Here is a 15000-nt window from a genome sequence, read left to right on the forward strand (position 1 = left end):
ACGGACACAGCCAGTCAGAAGTGTCACGGACACAGCCAGTCAGAAGTGTCACGGACACAGCCAGTCAGAAGTGTCACGGACGTAAGCTTTAGAACAACTCATTATACATCATGGCGCCACAGAAAGAATATCTTCCACGTCAGTAAGAGCAGAAGCTAATGACTGCAGCATGAAGTTAACCTCACCTGCCAGGATAAATCTCTATAATGAAACAAGTTTAAATAAACCAGAGCTACAACGGTCAGTCTAATGCTGTCGTCACGTAAAGTTTAATATTATTACAGCAGTCTCAGGGTAATATGATCCTTACATATCTGTGTAATAAGGATCACTGTTCTAATGTTATGCCCTAGGGTGAGTCTGACCAGCCTCATGGTAAAGTGGTCCTTACATCCTAGTGTAATAAAGACCAATACGATGGTCTGGGGGTCTGGTACTGCCTGTCTACCCACTGAACACTCTCACACGTAAACACTCAACTCTGAGGCAGATAATAATTGTTCTTCTCTTGATCAAGAATCACTACGAACACAGTATTGTTTGAAGTCTGTGTGTTGCTTACTGTTGTATCTTAGCATCTTAACACTCATTCTTCTCAGTGTTTCTAAAGTACATTTTCTTGAGACGTATACAAGAGCCCCGACATCTTCACTACACCTTGAGGTCTACTTAACACTCATTCTTCTCAGTGTTTCTAAAGTACATTTTCTTGAGACGTAGACAAGAGCCCCGACATCTTCACTACACCTTGAGGTCTACTTAACACTCATTCTTCTCAGTGTTTCTAAAGTACATTTTCTTGAGACGTATACAAGAGCCCCGACATCTTCACTACACCTTGAGTTCTATATATTTTTCTCCAACATGGCAAAAGCTTTTCATATTATTCAGTATGTCTCCGTATCTCACCTCAGACCATTAGTATATTTCACTCCCCCGCTCTCACATCACAAGCACTTCAACACAACCTATTATCTAAACAATATAACTTTTATTTTTGTTTTTGGTCCTCACGGGTTTATCTGTCCACTTGAAGGTTATTGAGTGTCTGAGTGTTGTTGTCAGTTAGTGTCTAGGTATGGTTGAATCCCTCTGGTGGTATGTGGACGAACATAACGAAGGAAAACAGTAAATAAATAAAATAAAATAAGGAATAAATATTTTCTTTATCCAGGGTGATGTGAACTTGTGCTTCCACCTGCGTCCTACATAAGTATGATATAATACTGACTCCACACTTAACGACCCTAGTCCAGACCTCACACTTAACGACCGTAGTCCAGATTTCATACTTAACGACCGTAGCCTAGACCTCACACTTAACGACCGTAGTCCAGATCTCACACTTAACGACCTTAGTCTAGACCTCACACTTAACGACCGTAGTCCAGATTTCATACTTAACGACCGTAGTCTAGACCTCACACTTAACGACCGTAGTCCAGATCTCACACTTAACGACCTTGGTTGATGAGAAAACCTTTGTATCATCATCATCATCATCATTCCTCACCGTCCCAGGAAGAAGTGGTTCCTCCTTCATTAGTTCTGGCAGGAGGTGAACTGAGATGCCACTTCCCTTCCCTCTTCCTCCTCCGGGCGGTTACCTGTCTCCTGGGAAATTCCCCGACTTGGTGCGTCATCATCTACCAGATACCTCACCTCACCTCACCTCACCTCACCTCACCTCACCCCTCCCCACCACGCCCCACCCACCCCACCCCACAACAACAACAACAACAACAACAATAATCCTAACCCTAATAATAATAATAAAGGTCAAATCAATTAAATAAACTACCTAATTAAACTAAAATAATTCCTTTAGACTAGCGCGTGTACTCTCAATTCAATAAACTTCAATTAGCGGCTATAAATTAATTCAAATAATACGTAAATAATAATCCACCCCGTCCCTCCTCCTCTCCACCCTTCCCCACCCCCCCACACCGCTAACACGACTAGGATTCAGTCAACACATTCTCCACTACATACGTCGCCACTCCACGTAAGGTGAATCGCCACAAAAATCAGAGTTGAGGAGTTAACGCTGTTGAAAAGGTTGTGAGAAGTGGTTAGGTTAGGTTAGGTTAAGGTCAAGTTTGGTTAGGTTAAGGTCAGGTTAGGTTAGGTTAAGGTCAAGTTTGGTTAGGTTAAGGTCAAGTTTGGTTAGGTTAGGTTAAGGTCAAGTTTGGTTAAGTTAGGTTAAGGTCAAGTTTGGTTAGGTTAAGGTCAGGTTTGGTTAGGTTAAGGTCAAGTTTGGTTAGGTTAGGTTAGGTTAGAGATAAAATGGATAATAAGTTTCAAATTCTATATATACAGGTGTGTTGGTTATATAAGCTACCTGTGGACGTGTAATTAACAGGTAATATATTCTATGGGGCTGATATATTGTTGGGACGCTGCGAGAGACAATCAACGAGAGACGACTGGATGTAAACTGAGTATCACCTGTAATTGCACCTAGATTGAGAGAGAGAGAGAGAGAGAGAGAGAGAGAGAGAGAGAGAGAGAGAGAGAGAGAGAGAGAGAGAGAGAGAGAGAGAGAGAGAGAGAGAGATGAAAAACAGAGTAATAAAAATGAAAACCGTGAGAGTAATCATGAGACAACAGATGTGTACTGAACGTAAGCGGCGGAGGGACCTCATAATACATAAACGATGAAGAATTATCCTACGTACTCGTGAGGGCGTGTGAGGGCGTGAGGGCGTGAGGGCGTGAGGGCGTATAGGACCTCTCAGCCTCTCTCGGCCCTCTGGTATTGGGAATAGTCAACAGCCTCCTTAGCCATTCAGTGATTGGAAGATTGTGAACCCTGGAAGACACTCGACTACCTAATTAGTCATGCTCGTTGGACGGTTATGTATTAAAAGACGTGTACGTGTGTGTTCTTATAGGGGGGAATATGGGACACACACACACACACACACACACTTACATACACACACACATACATACACTTACATACACACACACACACACACACATACACACATACACACACACATACACTCATACACACTATTAACTCTCCCTCACTATCTCATTAAGGCTATTAACTCTTCACTATCTTACTTAAGCTATTAACTCTCCCTCACTATCTCATTAAGGCTATTAACTCTCCACTATCTTACTTAAGCTATTAACTCTCCCTCACTATCTCTCACTGCTTGCCGAAGATCTTCTATTCACTGCACCTGTTCGACCTCACTAAAGGTGTATCATCACAGGTGGTTCATTATGGAGTGCCCCCCCCTCCCTCCCTCCCCGAACGATCAATGGTCCTCCGGTAAGGTAAGATCGCCTCCCCTCACCCCCCTGTCCTCCCGCCTCACTCCTCCCCCACCCCTGTCCCTCCCCCCCCCCCCCCCTTGTTTTGGTTTCATGGTGTCGCCTCTGTGTGTCTTTCTGGTCTAATAAATTGAATACTTCTTTGTGGTCATTTAGGTTTGAACAACATTTTTTTTTTTGGGGGGGTACCTTAGGTGTTGCAGTATCATATGTGTTTGGAGTTACAGTGTGTTTCATCCAGGTCCTTACACCCAGCATTACGGTGTGTTGCAGGTCGGAGCTTTGTCATCCAGCCACAAGCGGTTTGGGTGGCTTTACGTCTTATCCTCCTTACTAACTAACCCAGACCGTCATCACTGCCGCCCATTACTCTCCCTTATACCAAGCACAGTGACCCGGGTAATGCAATCCGTCATTCAGTGTAGGATTATATGGTGATCAGGAGTGGAGATCCGTGCATAATCACCGTAGATCACTGTGAGCTGTCAATACTGTCACGCCCTCAGTGGATTAATACCTCTCAGTGTGGTGACAGCAATGACCATTTACTGATAGTTTATGAGGGGTGGGATGGAGGGTCAAAATATCATGAGGTGTAACATGATTCCCCAGTGAATGAAAATATACTATGATTTTTTCCCCCTTGGTAGTTCATTACACCGATAAATAATAATAATAAAAAGAAAAGATACGGGAATTAGCAGTCATATTGGGTTTATTTCACATCTAAACGAGACGATTTACCCCATAAAGAACAGGTGAAATTAACAGCTGCCAAAGGTAATTCACGTTTACTGGGATATTAAAGCTATATATAAAACAGGTAATATTAACAGGTTAGTTGCCAGACACCCACACCTGGTCGCTGGGGGGGAGGGGGGGGGATACACCTGAAACCCCCCAGACATAATCTTGTGTGTTAAAACCTTCGCTTTATATCTCGACTGGCAATAATCTCACGTAGGTCAGGTTATGATTCACTGACCAATAACACGAGAACACAGGAGAGTACACACACACACACACACACACACACACACACAGACACACGCACATACACACACATACACACACACACATACACACACGCGCGCACATGTTTAGGTTACCATAATTCCTGTGTTTAGGCTCACAAATATAATAAAAGTTTATATAAGTTTAGAATATCGTTATATAACTTGCTGTAGAGAGGCAGATCAGAGGTGGTGTATATCCGTCGTTTATATGATCGAGAGTGTTTAGCCTGTGGTGTATAAGGTTTAAGCTGTGTGTGTGTGTGTGTGTGTGTGTGTGTCAGCAACCAATGTCTAATGTGTGTGGCTGTGTGTGTGTGTGTGTGTGTGTGTGTGTGTGTGTGTGTGTGTGCGTGTGTCTGTGTGTGTGTGTGTGTGTGTATGTGTGTGTGTGTTTATTATTATTAGTATTATTGACTGATATTATTGTGTGTGTGTGTGTGTGTGTGTCTGTGTGTGTGTGTGTGTGTGTGTGTGTGTGTGTGTGGTTAATTAAGCAGGTATTAAGTTCAACTCATCATATTAACTAGACGTATTATATGTACATATATCTTTTAATTAAAATATTTTGTTGTAAAATGAGGAAACCGGGAGCCTACTGTGTCATAAAGCACATTAGGATCAACCTTTAGGCTCTAACACAGGAAGTGATGGTGTTTAGAACCCTTCATGCGAGGCACTAAACCTCGTCTGACCTAACCTAAGCTATCCTAACCTAACCTAACCTAACCTAACCTAAGCTCGACTGAACTACCATAACCTAACCTAACCTAAGCTCGACTGAACTACCCTACCCTAACCTAACCTAACCTCGACTGAACTACCCTAACCTAAACTGACCTAGTTCCTGCAATCAGTTACTCTTGGTCTCCGATTTTTTTTCGAAACCATAAATCTATTAATTTATTTTGAAATGTGTTGTTCATTAACATTAGTGACTCAGATCTTCAACCATCCTGAGGGAACTTTCCTGACAACATGATAGAGTTCTCAAGGAAGACTGTATATATATTTCACATTCTTACATTTTTTCAATCTCTCTTATTAGATAAACATCAATGTATTACAACAAACATGCTCCTCTCAACAGCCCCACAGCACACACCAGAAGTAATGGCGTACAGAGGCATAAGAAACTACATATAGATTACACGGGAATCATGGTGCCTAAATCTCCCGTTACCTCACAATTTGCTCCTGAATTCTACCTTCCATAATATCAACAAAATACCAAGGGTTATAGATGTTTGTTTTAATGACTTGTTCGTGTTAAAGGCTGTTAATTTTCTTCGTCCTTTTCACAAGTTGCAACATTAACAAAATTGAAAAAAAATACGTGATACATATATTGGAAGATTTATGACAGGTGACTTAATGTTTCTGTGACAGGTAACGTCTGGGTAGGTGTTAATTTAGGTAGATTCTTGTTACTTTGATGTGTTGAAATAACGAGAAAAGGCAAGTGAGTTTTATATAGTGGAGTTGTTCTCAGGTGTCTTGTTGTGTCTTCACGTCTGGGAGAGAAGAGAGACGAGAAGGATAACAATAACACGAACAATAACAATAACAATAACACTAACAATAATAACAATAACAATAATAACAATAACAATAACACTAACAATAATAACAATAACAATAACAATAACACGAACAATAACAATAACACTAACAATAATAACAATAACACTAACAATAATAACAATAACAATAACAATGATAACAATAACAATATTACGGAGTTTATTTACACCAGATACAATATCACTTCAGTAGTTACTAATCACCAAATCGGCGACACTAAGTAAAATCAATCATCCTACACTAAACAAGATAATCCTACTTACTGAGAATATAAATGCATTTAGACTCTTAGTATCGGCTGATGACAATTTTCTGCAATATATCATCACTATTGTGTATAAAGTAGGTTGGAATTATAATCTTTTCATTTGTTATGTTTAAGGTGAACGAAAGCCTGATATATTTACCTTACTATGTCATCATGGTGAGTACAGAGGTATAGGAGATGATGAAGGAAGAGAGGAGCTTTGATTTGTCTACGGTGTGTGTGTGTGTGTGTGTGTGTGTGTGTGTGTGTGTGTGTGTGTGTGTGTGTGTGTGTGTGTGTGTGTGTGTGTGTGTGTGTGTGTGTGTGTGTGTGACCTTGGTAGCATCTGCTGGTCCTTCTGTTATAGTAGTCGGCACAGGTGGCAGTCTCAGCCTGTTTACCTGGGCACTGTTATCTCCTCCTCCTCCTCCTCCTCCTCCTCCTTTCCTCCTGCTCCTCCTCCTCCTCCCCTCCTCCTGCTCCTCCTCTCCACTCCTCCTCCTCCTCTCCTCCTCCTCCTCCCTCCCTCCTCCTGCTCCTCCTCCTCCTCCTCCTTCTCCCCTCCCTCCTCCTCCTCCTTCCACTCACACACTTACAGGATTCACGAATAATTACATATTTTGGTTTATTCTATTTTCAGTTATTTTATTCTGCTCTATTAAATTTTTTTCAAAGGTTATTTTTTTTTATAATCGTCAGCTATAAATTATTCAAAATCTCTTATAGTTTTTCCTCTATTCTGGTATAGTCTTTCAGTAGGAGAGTCTCAAAGTCCTGTAGGCGATTCGTTTCAGGAACCTCACGTAAGGATGGGTTGACTAGTGGAATAAACTAGTCCCACTTTATTATATATTTCTAACCTCTACTATTCTACATTATTTAAACTCTAATTAAACTCTCGTGGTATATTTTTATTTTATGCCAACTAAGAATAAAATAACTTAGTATGGTGTCTAAGTCTATCTGTGTCTTATATATGAAAGATAATATTAATTTTTCTTTATAGTTCATGTAAAGTCCATTAGTCTAGTGAGAAATTTAAATCTAGTAGTAGTCTTGTATCTTCCCCCTTCCCCTCTCCCCTTCTTCCCCTCTCCCCCTTCTTCCCCTCTCCCCCCTTCCTCTCTTCCTCCTCCTCCCCCCATTCCTCCCCGGCTACCGTTCTCTTTGGAAAATAATTAACTGATGAAAGTGTAAGCCACTCATTAAAGGAGTGGTCGCATATTACAGTTTAAACCCCCCCCCCCCCTTCCTTCTCTCTCTCTCTCTCTCTCTCTCTCTGTAATAATCATCATGAAATCCATCTACACTTGTTAAGACCTACACTTACACTACACACACACACACACACACACACACACACACACACACACACACTACACACATACACACACACACACACACACACACACACACACACACACACACACACACACACACACACACACACACACACACACACACACACACATACACATACCTATTCCTCACTTCATTATTCCCATTGATTACACTGACATCAACTAAGTATTTGTATGTATATTACCCCATAATGCACTCCTCTGGTAGCGCTTCCTCATTTGCATATTTAAATGTTAATGGTATTTATTGCAATTATCTCACCGTCTCGTTATTTACAGTCCCTAGGCATTAAATAACTGGGTTTTTTTTTTAGCGGGACTTAATGGAAAACACTCGTGGAGGTGAGAGAGAGAGAGAGAGAGAGAGAGAGAGAGAGAGAGAGAGAGAGAGAGAGTCTTGTTGCAGGGATGGAGGCAGAGCGAAACAGCTGACTGGATGTAAACAAACAATTCCCCAGGAAGCCAATTTTATGAACACAGTACAACACACACACATGCTGACTTAATAACACAAACAAACAAACACACACACATATATACAGAGAAACACACACACACACACACACACACACACAAACAAACACACACACACACACACACATATTTCCTCTCAGTCCTGGTGTTGTTTGTTTTCCTTCCATTTGCCCAAAATTTCGAAGTTGAAGGAAAATGATCGTAGTATCGTACCTAAGTTAACGTTATCGAACCTAACCTAACCTAACCTAACCTAACCTAACCTAACCTAACCTAACCTAACGAGAATCAACCCTTTAGACAGATATTTAATTACACTTGGGAGTTAAATCACAGTCCATCCAATTCACCAAGGGGACGACACTTTAATACGGGTCAAAGACACACACACACACACACACACACACACACACACACACACACACACACACACAGAGGGAGAGGGTTCTAACATGGGGCATCACAGTGACCAGCACGAACCAGGTTGAATCCTGAGTAATTACAGCCGTGACTCACAAGAGAGGAAACTTCATGAATATACATACATGAGAAGGGAGGAACAACTAAATCATGTGTCCTGGTTGATTTAGCGTCCTCCACTTTACCCAAAAATCAGACAACCGAACCAAAGAAGAAAATAACTCAGACGATTTACTTACCAAGAAAATTAAGACCGTGATTTATAGTATACTGTATATTGATATTTTTTCCCTTTGTATATTAATATAAACCTGAAGAAAGATGAAAGTGTTATATATCAGGTAATGTTATGGTTTAGTGGTTTAATATAACGCTTAGGTTGAGAAGACGCTTACAACACGACTACAGAAAAGACCTGATTGTCTATAATATTAAATGTACTGTACTGTAGTTTGTGTATATGGTAGATGTTAATAGCTTATATCTAGGCCCTTGTGTGTATTGGGGAAAAAATGCCGATAAAAGTACAGACACACACACACACACACACAACGAGAGAGAGATTGATTAACCAATGAAGTAAATGACAATATCCATCATCAGTATCTACGAAAGTTGGGCCACAGCTAAATTGATTAACCAATGAAGTAAATGACAATATCCATCATCAGTATCTACGAAAGTTGGGCCACAGCTCTAAATGAAACCTCACATGAGAGAACTGATTAACATACGTGAAGCTTGAGAATGGTGGGGGGGGGTCTCTCTCTCTCGCTGCTTCATAATGTCACCACCACGAGGACACACACTGGCCTCGTGACGTCTCCAAGGTATCCATAACCTAACAAGAACATTAACAAGAGATACTGAATCGTGTTCCTCCTCCGGTTCCAAAGTATTTAAAGAGATCGGATTCAATGGAGCTCAAGACGGAAGGGTTCGGGATCCGGTTCATTCAGATTGAGGGATTTCGATACAGTGAATCTTCAAGAAATGTCTCACTGATTTACAAATTTTTTTTTTTTTTTTTTTTACCTGGTCTGTGATGCCTCCTGAAGATGTTTAGATGAGTCAGGTGTTATAACCTAAGAACATTAACAAGAGATACTGAATCGTGTTCCTCCTCCGGTTCCAAAGTATTTAAAGAGATCGGATTCAATGGAGCTCAAGACGGAAGGGTTCGGGATCCGGTTCATTCAGATTGAGGGATTTCGATACAGTGAATCTTCAAGAAATGTCTCACTGATTTACAAATTTTTTTTTTTTTTTTTTTTACCTGGTCTGTGATGCCTCCTGAAGATGTTTAGATGAGTCAGGTGTTATTACCATAGGGCAGTTAGTAACTTTGAACAATTGCTTTATATACGACCTCTGGTAAATAATAATAACGACTAAATTATGACAACGATATTCTGGATAAATTTTCATTCGTGTAAAAATTAGAAACATTTATCTTATAATTACATGTAGTCATTTAATGAGTTTGTTATTCATTATTATTATTTTGTTTAGTTTATCATATTGTTCCCCTCCAGGTGTCAATCATTACGACAGTGTTGCAATGATTCATCACCTCACCTGTTCCTTTACCCTCTACCCGCTCCCTCCCTCACCCACCACCCCCTGTGCCCACCTTGGTCTGCCCTACACCCCCCTCTTCTCTCTCTCTCTTTCCTCTCACCGACTCTCATTTTCAATCCAGGTTCTGCTCCCGACCGCCGCAGACGTATAAGTCCTGATCACGCTTAATTAATTAGAATTTGGGAGTGGTGGGGCTTCACGGGCGCTGTGCTTTAATTATGAGTCTCAAGTGTGTATGTGTGTGTCCGCTTTCCTCTTCCTCTTGTTGTTCTTCTTGTTGTTCCTCTTCCTCTTGTTCATCCTCTTCCTCTTGTTCTTCCTCTTGTTCTTCCTCTTGTTCTTCCTCTTGGTCTTGTTCTTCCTCTTTCTCTTATTCTTCCTCTTCCTCTTGTTCTTCCTCTTGTTCTTCCTCTTGGTCTTGTTCTTCCTCTTGTTCTTCCTCTTCCTCTTCCTCGTTCTTCCTCTTCCTCTTGTCTTGTTCTTCCTCTTCCTCTTGTTCTTCCTCTTCCTCTTGTTCTTCCTCTTCCTCTTGGTCTTGTTCTTCCTCCTCCTCTTGTTCTTCCTCTTCCTCTTTTTCTTCCTCTTCTTCTTGTTCTTCCTCTTCCTCTTGCTCTTGTTCTTCCTCTTCCTCTTGTTCTTCCTCTTCTTCTTGTTCTTCCTCTTCCTCTTCCTCGTGTGCATCTTCCAAATCTATATTCTTTATTTTGTTTTTATCTTATTCCTAAAATCACAGAATTTTTTGATATACATAAACACTAATAATGTTTACATAGTGTTTATCTGTCTTTTGTATATTCATGGTAAATATGTTTTTATCTATTAAATAACTCTTAAAGGTTAGGTTAGGTTAGGTTAGGTTAGGTTAGGTTAAAAACAATAAAAGCTCGAGATGAATTAATCAACATAACAAAACCAAAGGAAGTCATTAACCTGTGTCTATCTCACCTGTAACTCGTTCACACCTGTACTCGACACCTTGAAAATTAAAAAGACTAATAAATAAACAATGAAGGAAAAACAATAACACTCGACCTATTTTTCTCTCCCTCGACAGACAAATACAATTCTTTAATCAATGGTGTTCCTCATGTGGGGGAAAACTGAGTCAAAGAATTCATAGGTTTTATCTTGTTCTGTCTAGGGATTCACTTCATTACATCACCTGAGATGAGAAAGCTTTTACACTCATGACTCAAGAGGTTGTGTGTGTGTGTGTGTGTGTGTGTGTGTGTGTGTGTGTGTGTGTGTGTGTGTGTGTGTGTGGGTGTGTGTGTGTGTGTGGGTGTGGGTGTGTGTGAGAGAGAGAAGGCCATCACACCGATAAATAATTCTCTCTAAGTATTAAGCTATATAGCGGAGAAGATTAAGTTCTCCTTAATAAAGTTCTCTTCAACTGCCAACACTATTAAAGAGTTAGCAGGGAAGGTTAACTCACAAGATGCATACCGAAGCTTAATTTCTTCCCAGACGCCATCTTAAATTTCACACTGAAAGTCCACTTAGGGCAACGTGATACTAACGAGCTTACTCTTCTCCTCTCCTCTCTTCTCTTCTCTTCTCTTCTCTTCTCTTCTCTTCTCTTCTCTTCTCTTCTCTTCTCTTCTCTTCTCTTCTCTTCTCTTCTCTTCTCACCCTGTAGTCCCTCCGTCTCTCACAGCCAGTAAATAAACAACCTCCTCCTCATCATCGCTGGGAAGAGTGAACAAACATTTAGATACAGAAGAGAGAGAGAGAGAGATAGAGAGAGAGAGAGAGGCGTAAAGACAAAGATCAAATATATAAAGACAAAGGGAGAGAGAGAGAGAGAGAGAGAGGTAGAATATAAATCCAACAGAGACAATAAACCAGAGTCTGTTTCAGTATATTATATGGAGCCTTCTACTGCCCTCGTAAATTGTATCTGTCTTTGTCTCTCTCACTCTTTCTGTCTGCCTGTCTGTCTGTCTGTCTGTCTCTCTCTCTCTCTCTCTCTCTCTCTCTCTCTCTCTCTCTCTCTCTCTCTCTCTCCTATACTCTTCCCAGTGCATCTCCTCTACATCACACCTGAGACAACTTTCCCCTGTTAAATATATCAATCTTTTAAGTTAACATCCCCTTTAATACAGAGATAAAACCCTTAACTCAACCCATAACTCCATAATGAAGTTGGTGTCTAGGCAGTAAATCACCTGAAGTGGAGTTAATGGATACTACAAGACTCTCACCTGTTCCTGCTGTTGGGAGGGAAAGAGCCTTGGTGTGTGTTGCTCTCTTGGGGGGACACACAGTAAACACCATTTATAAACAATTCAGGTAAAGTGAGATTTATTAACTGGTGCGAATGTTTGTACACACACACACACATACACACACACACACACACACACACACACACACACACACACAAATATATATATACCATCTGTTTGTTATTGTTATTGTTTCACTGTTAACACCTAGATTTTCAAGATGGTAGAATCCATAAAAGAAAACCTATCAATTTGTATGTTTCTAATACACGATCAAAGTTATTTTTTATATAGAAATATTGTTCGTCGACTATACATAGGCTGAGGATGGTTATAAACGTGTGTAATGGCAGTTTGTTAGGTCATTGGTGGTCAGAATATTCCTGTACGTAATTAACTCCTCGCGCCGTGTCTTACCTGGCCCTTGTTACCTGCTGATCTGTAATAACCATAAATTATTGACAGAAAACGACAACAGGTCAAGAGCTTTAAGGGGTAACTGTACAATCCAGGACGTATAACAGAGAACAGCCACACTGGTGACCTCTGGCAATGACCAAAAAACATAAATTAAAACTATGATCTAAATAAAAACTTTAAGACGTTTAAAAAATCAAAATTAAAATATATTAAAATACTCGATAAAAGGTAGTCATTTAAAATAAGTAAATTATTCATTAAACTACGTCATTCAGCAGTTAGGAACCACAACATTGGATATTACAAACCAACCTTTCCTGGTCTGGTTAGTTTCCCTCCTCGTTAGTCGTCAGTAACAGTCAGTCCACGTCAAGACACAGAGAAGCACAGCATATAATCACCCTCTCTCCTGACACTCCCCAGATGTAAACAAACTCGAGTGTCATCAGCCTGGTAGGTCCACTAATTGTCTTACTAGTGTGGTGAGTGGCGTTCAGTGTTGTTTTAGACGATATAAAGTAAGCGCCAGTGAACGTTTGGTTTGTTTTGAAAGAGTATGTTAGTGTTTTGTTTGTGTATTGGTAGTCAGTTGGTCCTTAGTGATTGTTGTGGTGAGGATGATTGTTATAACCAACACGTTAATAAGTATTTAAGAATAATGAAAGTTGATTATGTTAATTTTTTGGTTTATCTTTTTATTAGTATATATATCACACGCACACACACACACACACACAGCCTCAATTCAGACATATACTGTATGCCTTAAAGATGAGAGGTGGCTGTCGGTGAGCAAGGATGATGTGGATAAAAGTGGCTGAATTCCGTCGTAAATCAACCTTATATATCAGAGGGAAATAAAAGCATTCTGGGGCAGAGGCTGTGAAGGGCCCACCACCACCACTACCATCACCCAGTGTAGGGCCCACCACCACTACCATCACCCAGTGTAGGGCCCATCACCACTACCATCACCCAGTGTAGGGCCCACCACCACCACTACCATCACCCAGTGTAGGACCCATCACCACTACCATCACCCAGTGTAGGGCCCACCACCACCACTACCATCACCCAGTGTAGGACCCATCACCACTACCATCACCCAGTGTAGGGCCCACCACCACTACCATCACCCAGGACTCCACCACCACTACCACCACCCCGTGTAGGACCCACCACCACTACTATCACCCAGTGTAGGACCCACCACCACTACCATCACTCCAGTGTAGGACCCACCACCACTACCATCACCCAGTGTAGGACCCATCACTACTACCATCACCACTACCATCACCCAGTGTAGGACCCACCACCACTACCATCACCTCTACCATCACCTCTACCATCACCCAGTGTAGGACCCACCACCACTACCCTCACCACTACCATCTCAATAAGTGCCCAATACCTCATCTTCAAATTTATTGGCTGTCTAGTGTTTCCTGGTTCCTAATTTGGTGTTCAGATATATACACGTCCACACTTGGTATTTTCCTCCGTGTAATATTATACTAGGGAAATAATACTTCCTTTATGGCATAAAATGAAACCCTGGTGAAGAATTACTCCATGGAACATATCATATTTTAGTTACATTAGGTGTGTTGGTGCAGCTGTTGTATTTCAGGTGTAATAATATGTTTACTGAGCACCATTACCTCCACACCTGTACCCCTACACCTGTACCCCCACACCTGTACCCTACACCTATACCCTCACACCTGTTCCCCCACACACCTGTACCCCTACACCTGTACCCCCACACCTGTACCCCACACCTTGTACCCCACACCTGGGTACCACCACACCTGTACCACCACACCTGTACCCCACACCTGCACCTCACACCTGTACCCCCCACACTTGTACCCTACACCTGGTGTGTACCACACCACACCTGTACCCCCACACCTGTAACTCCTACACTTGTACTCCAGCACCTGTTCCCCACACCCCCACCCCACACCTGTACCCCCACACCTGTACTCCCCAGACTTGTACCACTATACCTGAACCCCACACCTGTACCCCACACCTGTGCCCCACACTAAAACCACCACACCTGTACCCCACACCTGTAACCCTACACTTGTACTCCACACCTGTTCCCCACACCTCTACCCCAGCCCAACCTGTACCCCCACACCTGTACCCCAGACTTGTACTACTATACCTGAACCCCACACCTGTACCCCACACTTGTACCTCACACCTGTACCACCACACCTGTACCCCACACCTGTAACCCTACACTTGTACTCCACACCTGTTCCCCACACCCCACCCCACACCTGTACCCCCCCACACCTGTACCCCCAGACCGTACCACTATACCTACCTGAACCCCCACACCTGTACCCCCCACACCTGCACCC

At 41.7% G+C, this 15000-nt stretch overlaps 1 protein-coding gene across 1 annotated transcript in view; it reads left to right on the plus strand.

Moving 5' to 3' along the window:
• The first annotated feature begins 110 nt into the window (after positions 1–110).
• The window catches only part of LOC121868646 (collagen alpha-5(IV) chain-like), an 80640-nt gene continuing 65750 nt past the window's right edge, over positions 111–15000 (plus strand). The window contains exons 1-2 of the mRNA XM_042369481.1: positions 111–142; positions 1252–1466. Coding sequence (XP_042225415.1) covers positions 111–142; positions 1252–1466 — 247 coding nt within the window. The remainder of the gene's footprint in view (positions 143–1251; positions 1467–15000) is intronic.

This window comes from Homarus americanus, unplaced genomic scaffold (assembly GCF_018991925.1).
Source record: "Homarus americanus isolate GMGI-L3 unplaced genomic scaffold, GMGI_Hamer_2.0 scaffold30535, whole genome shotgun sequence".
Taxonomy (NCBI): Eukaryota; Metazoa; Arthropoda; class Malacostraca; order Decapoda; family Nephropidae; genus Homarus; species Homarus americanus.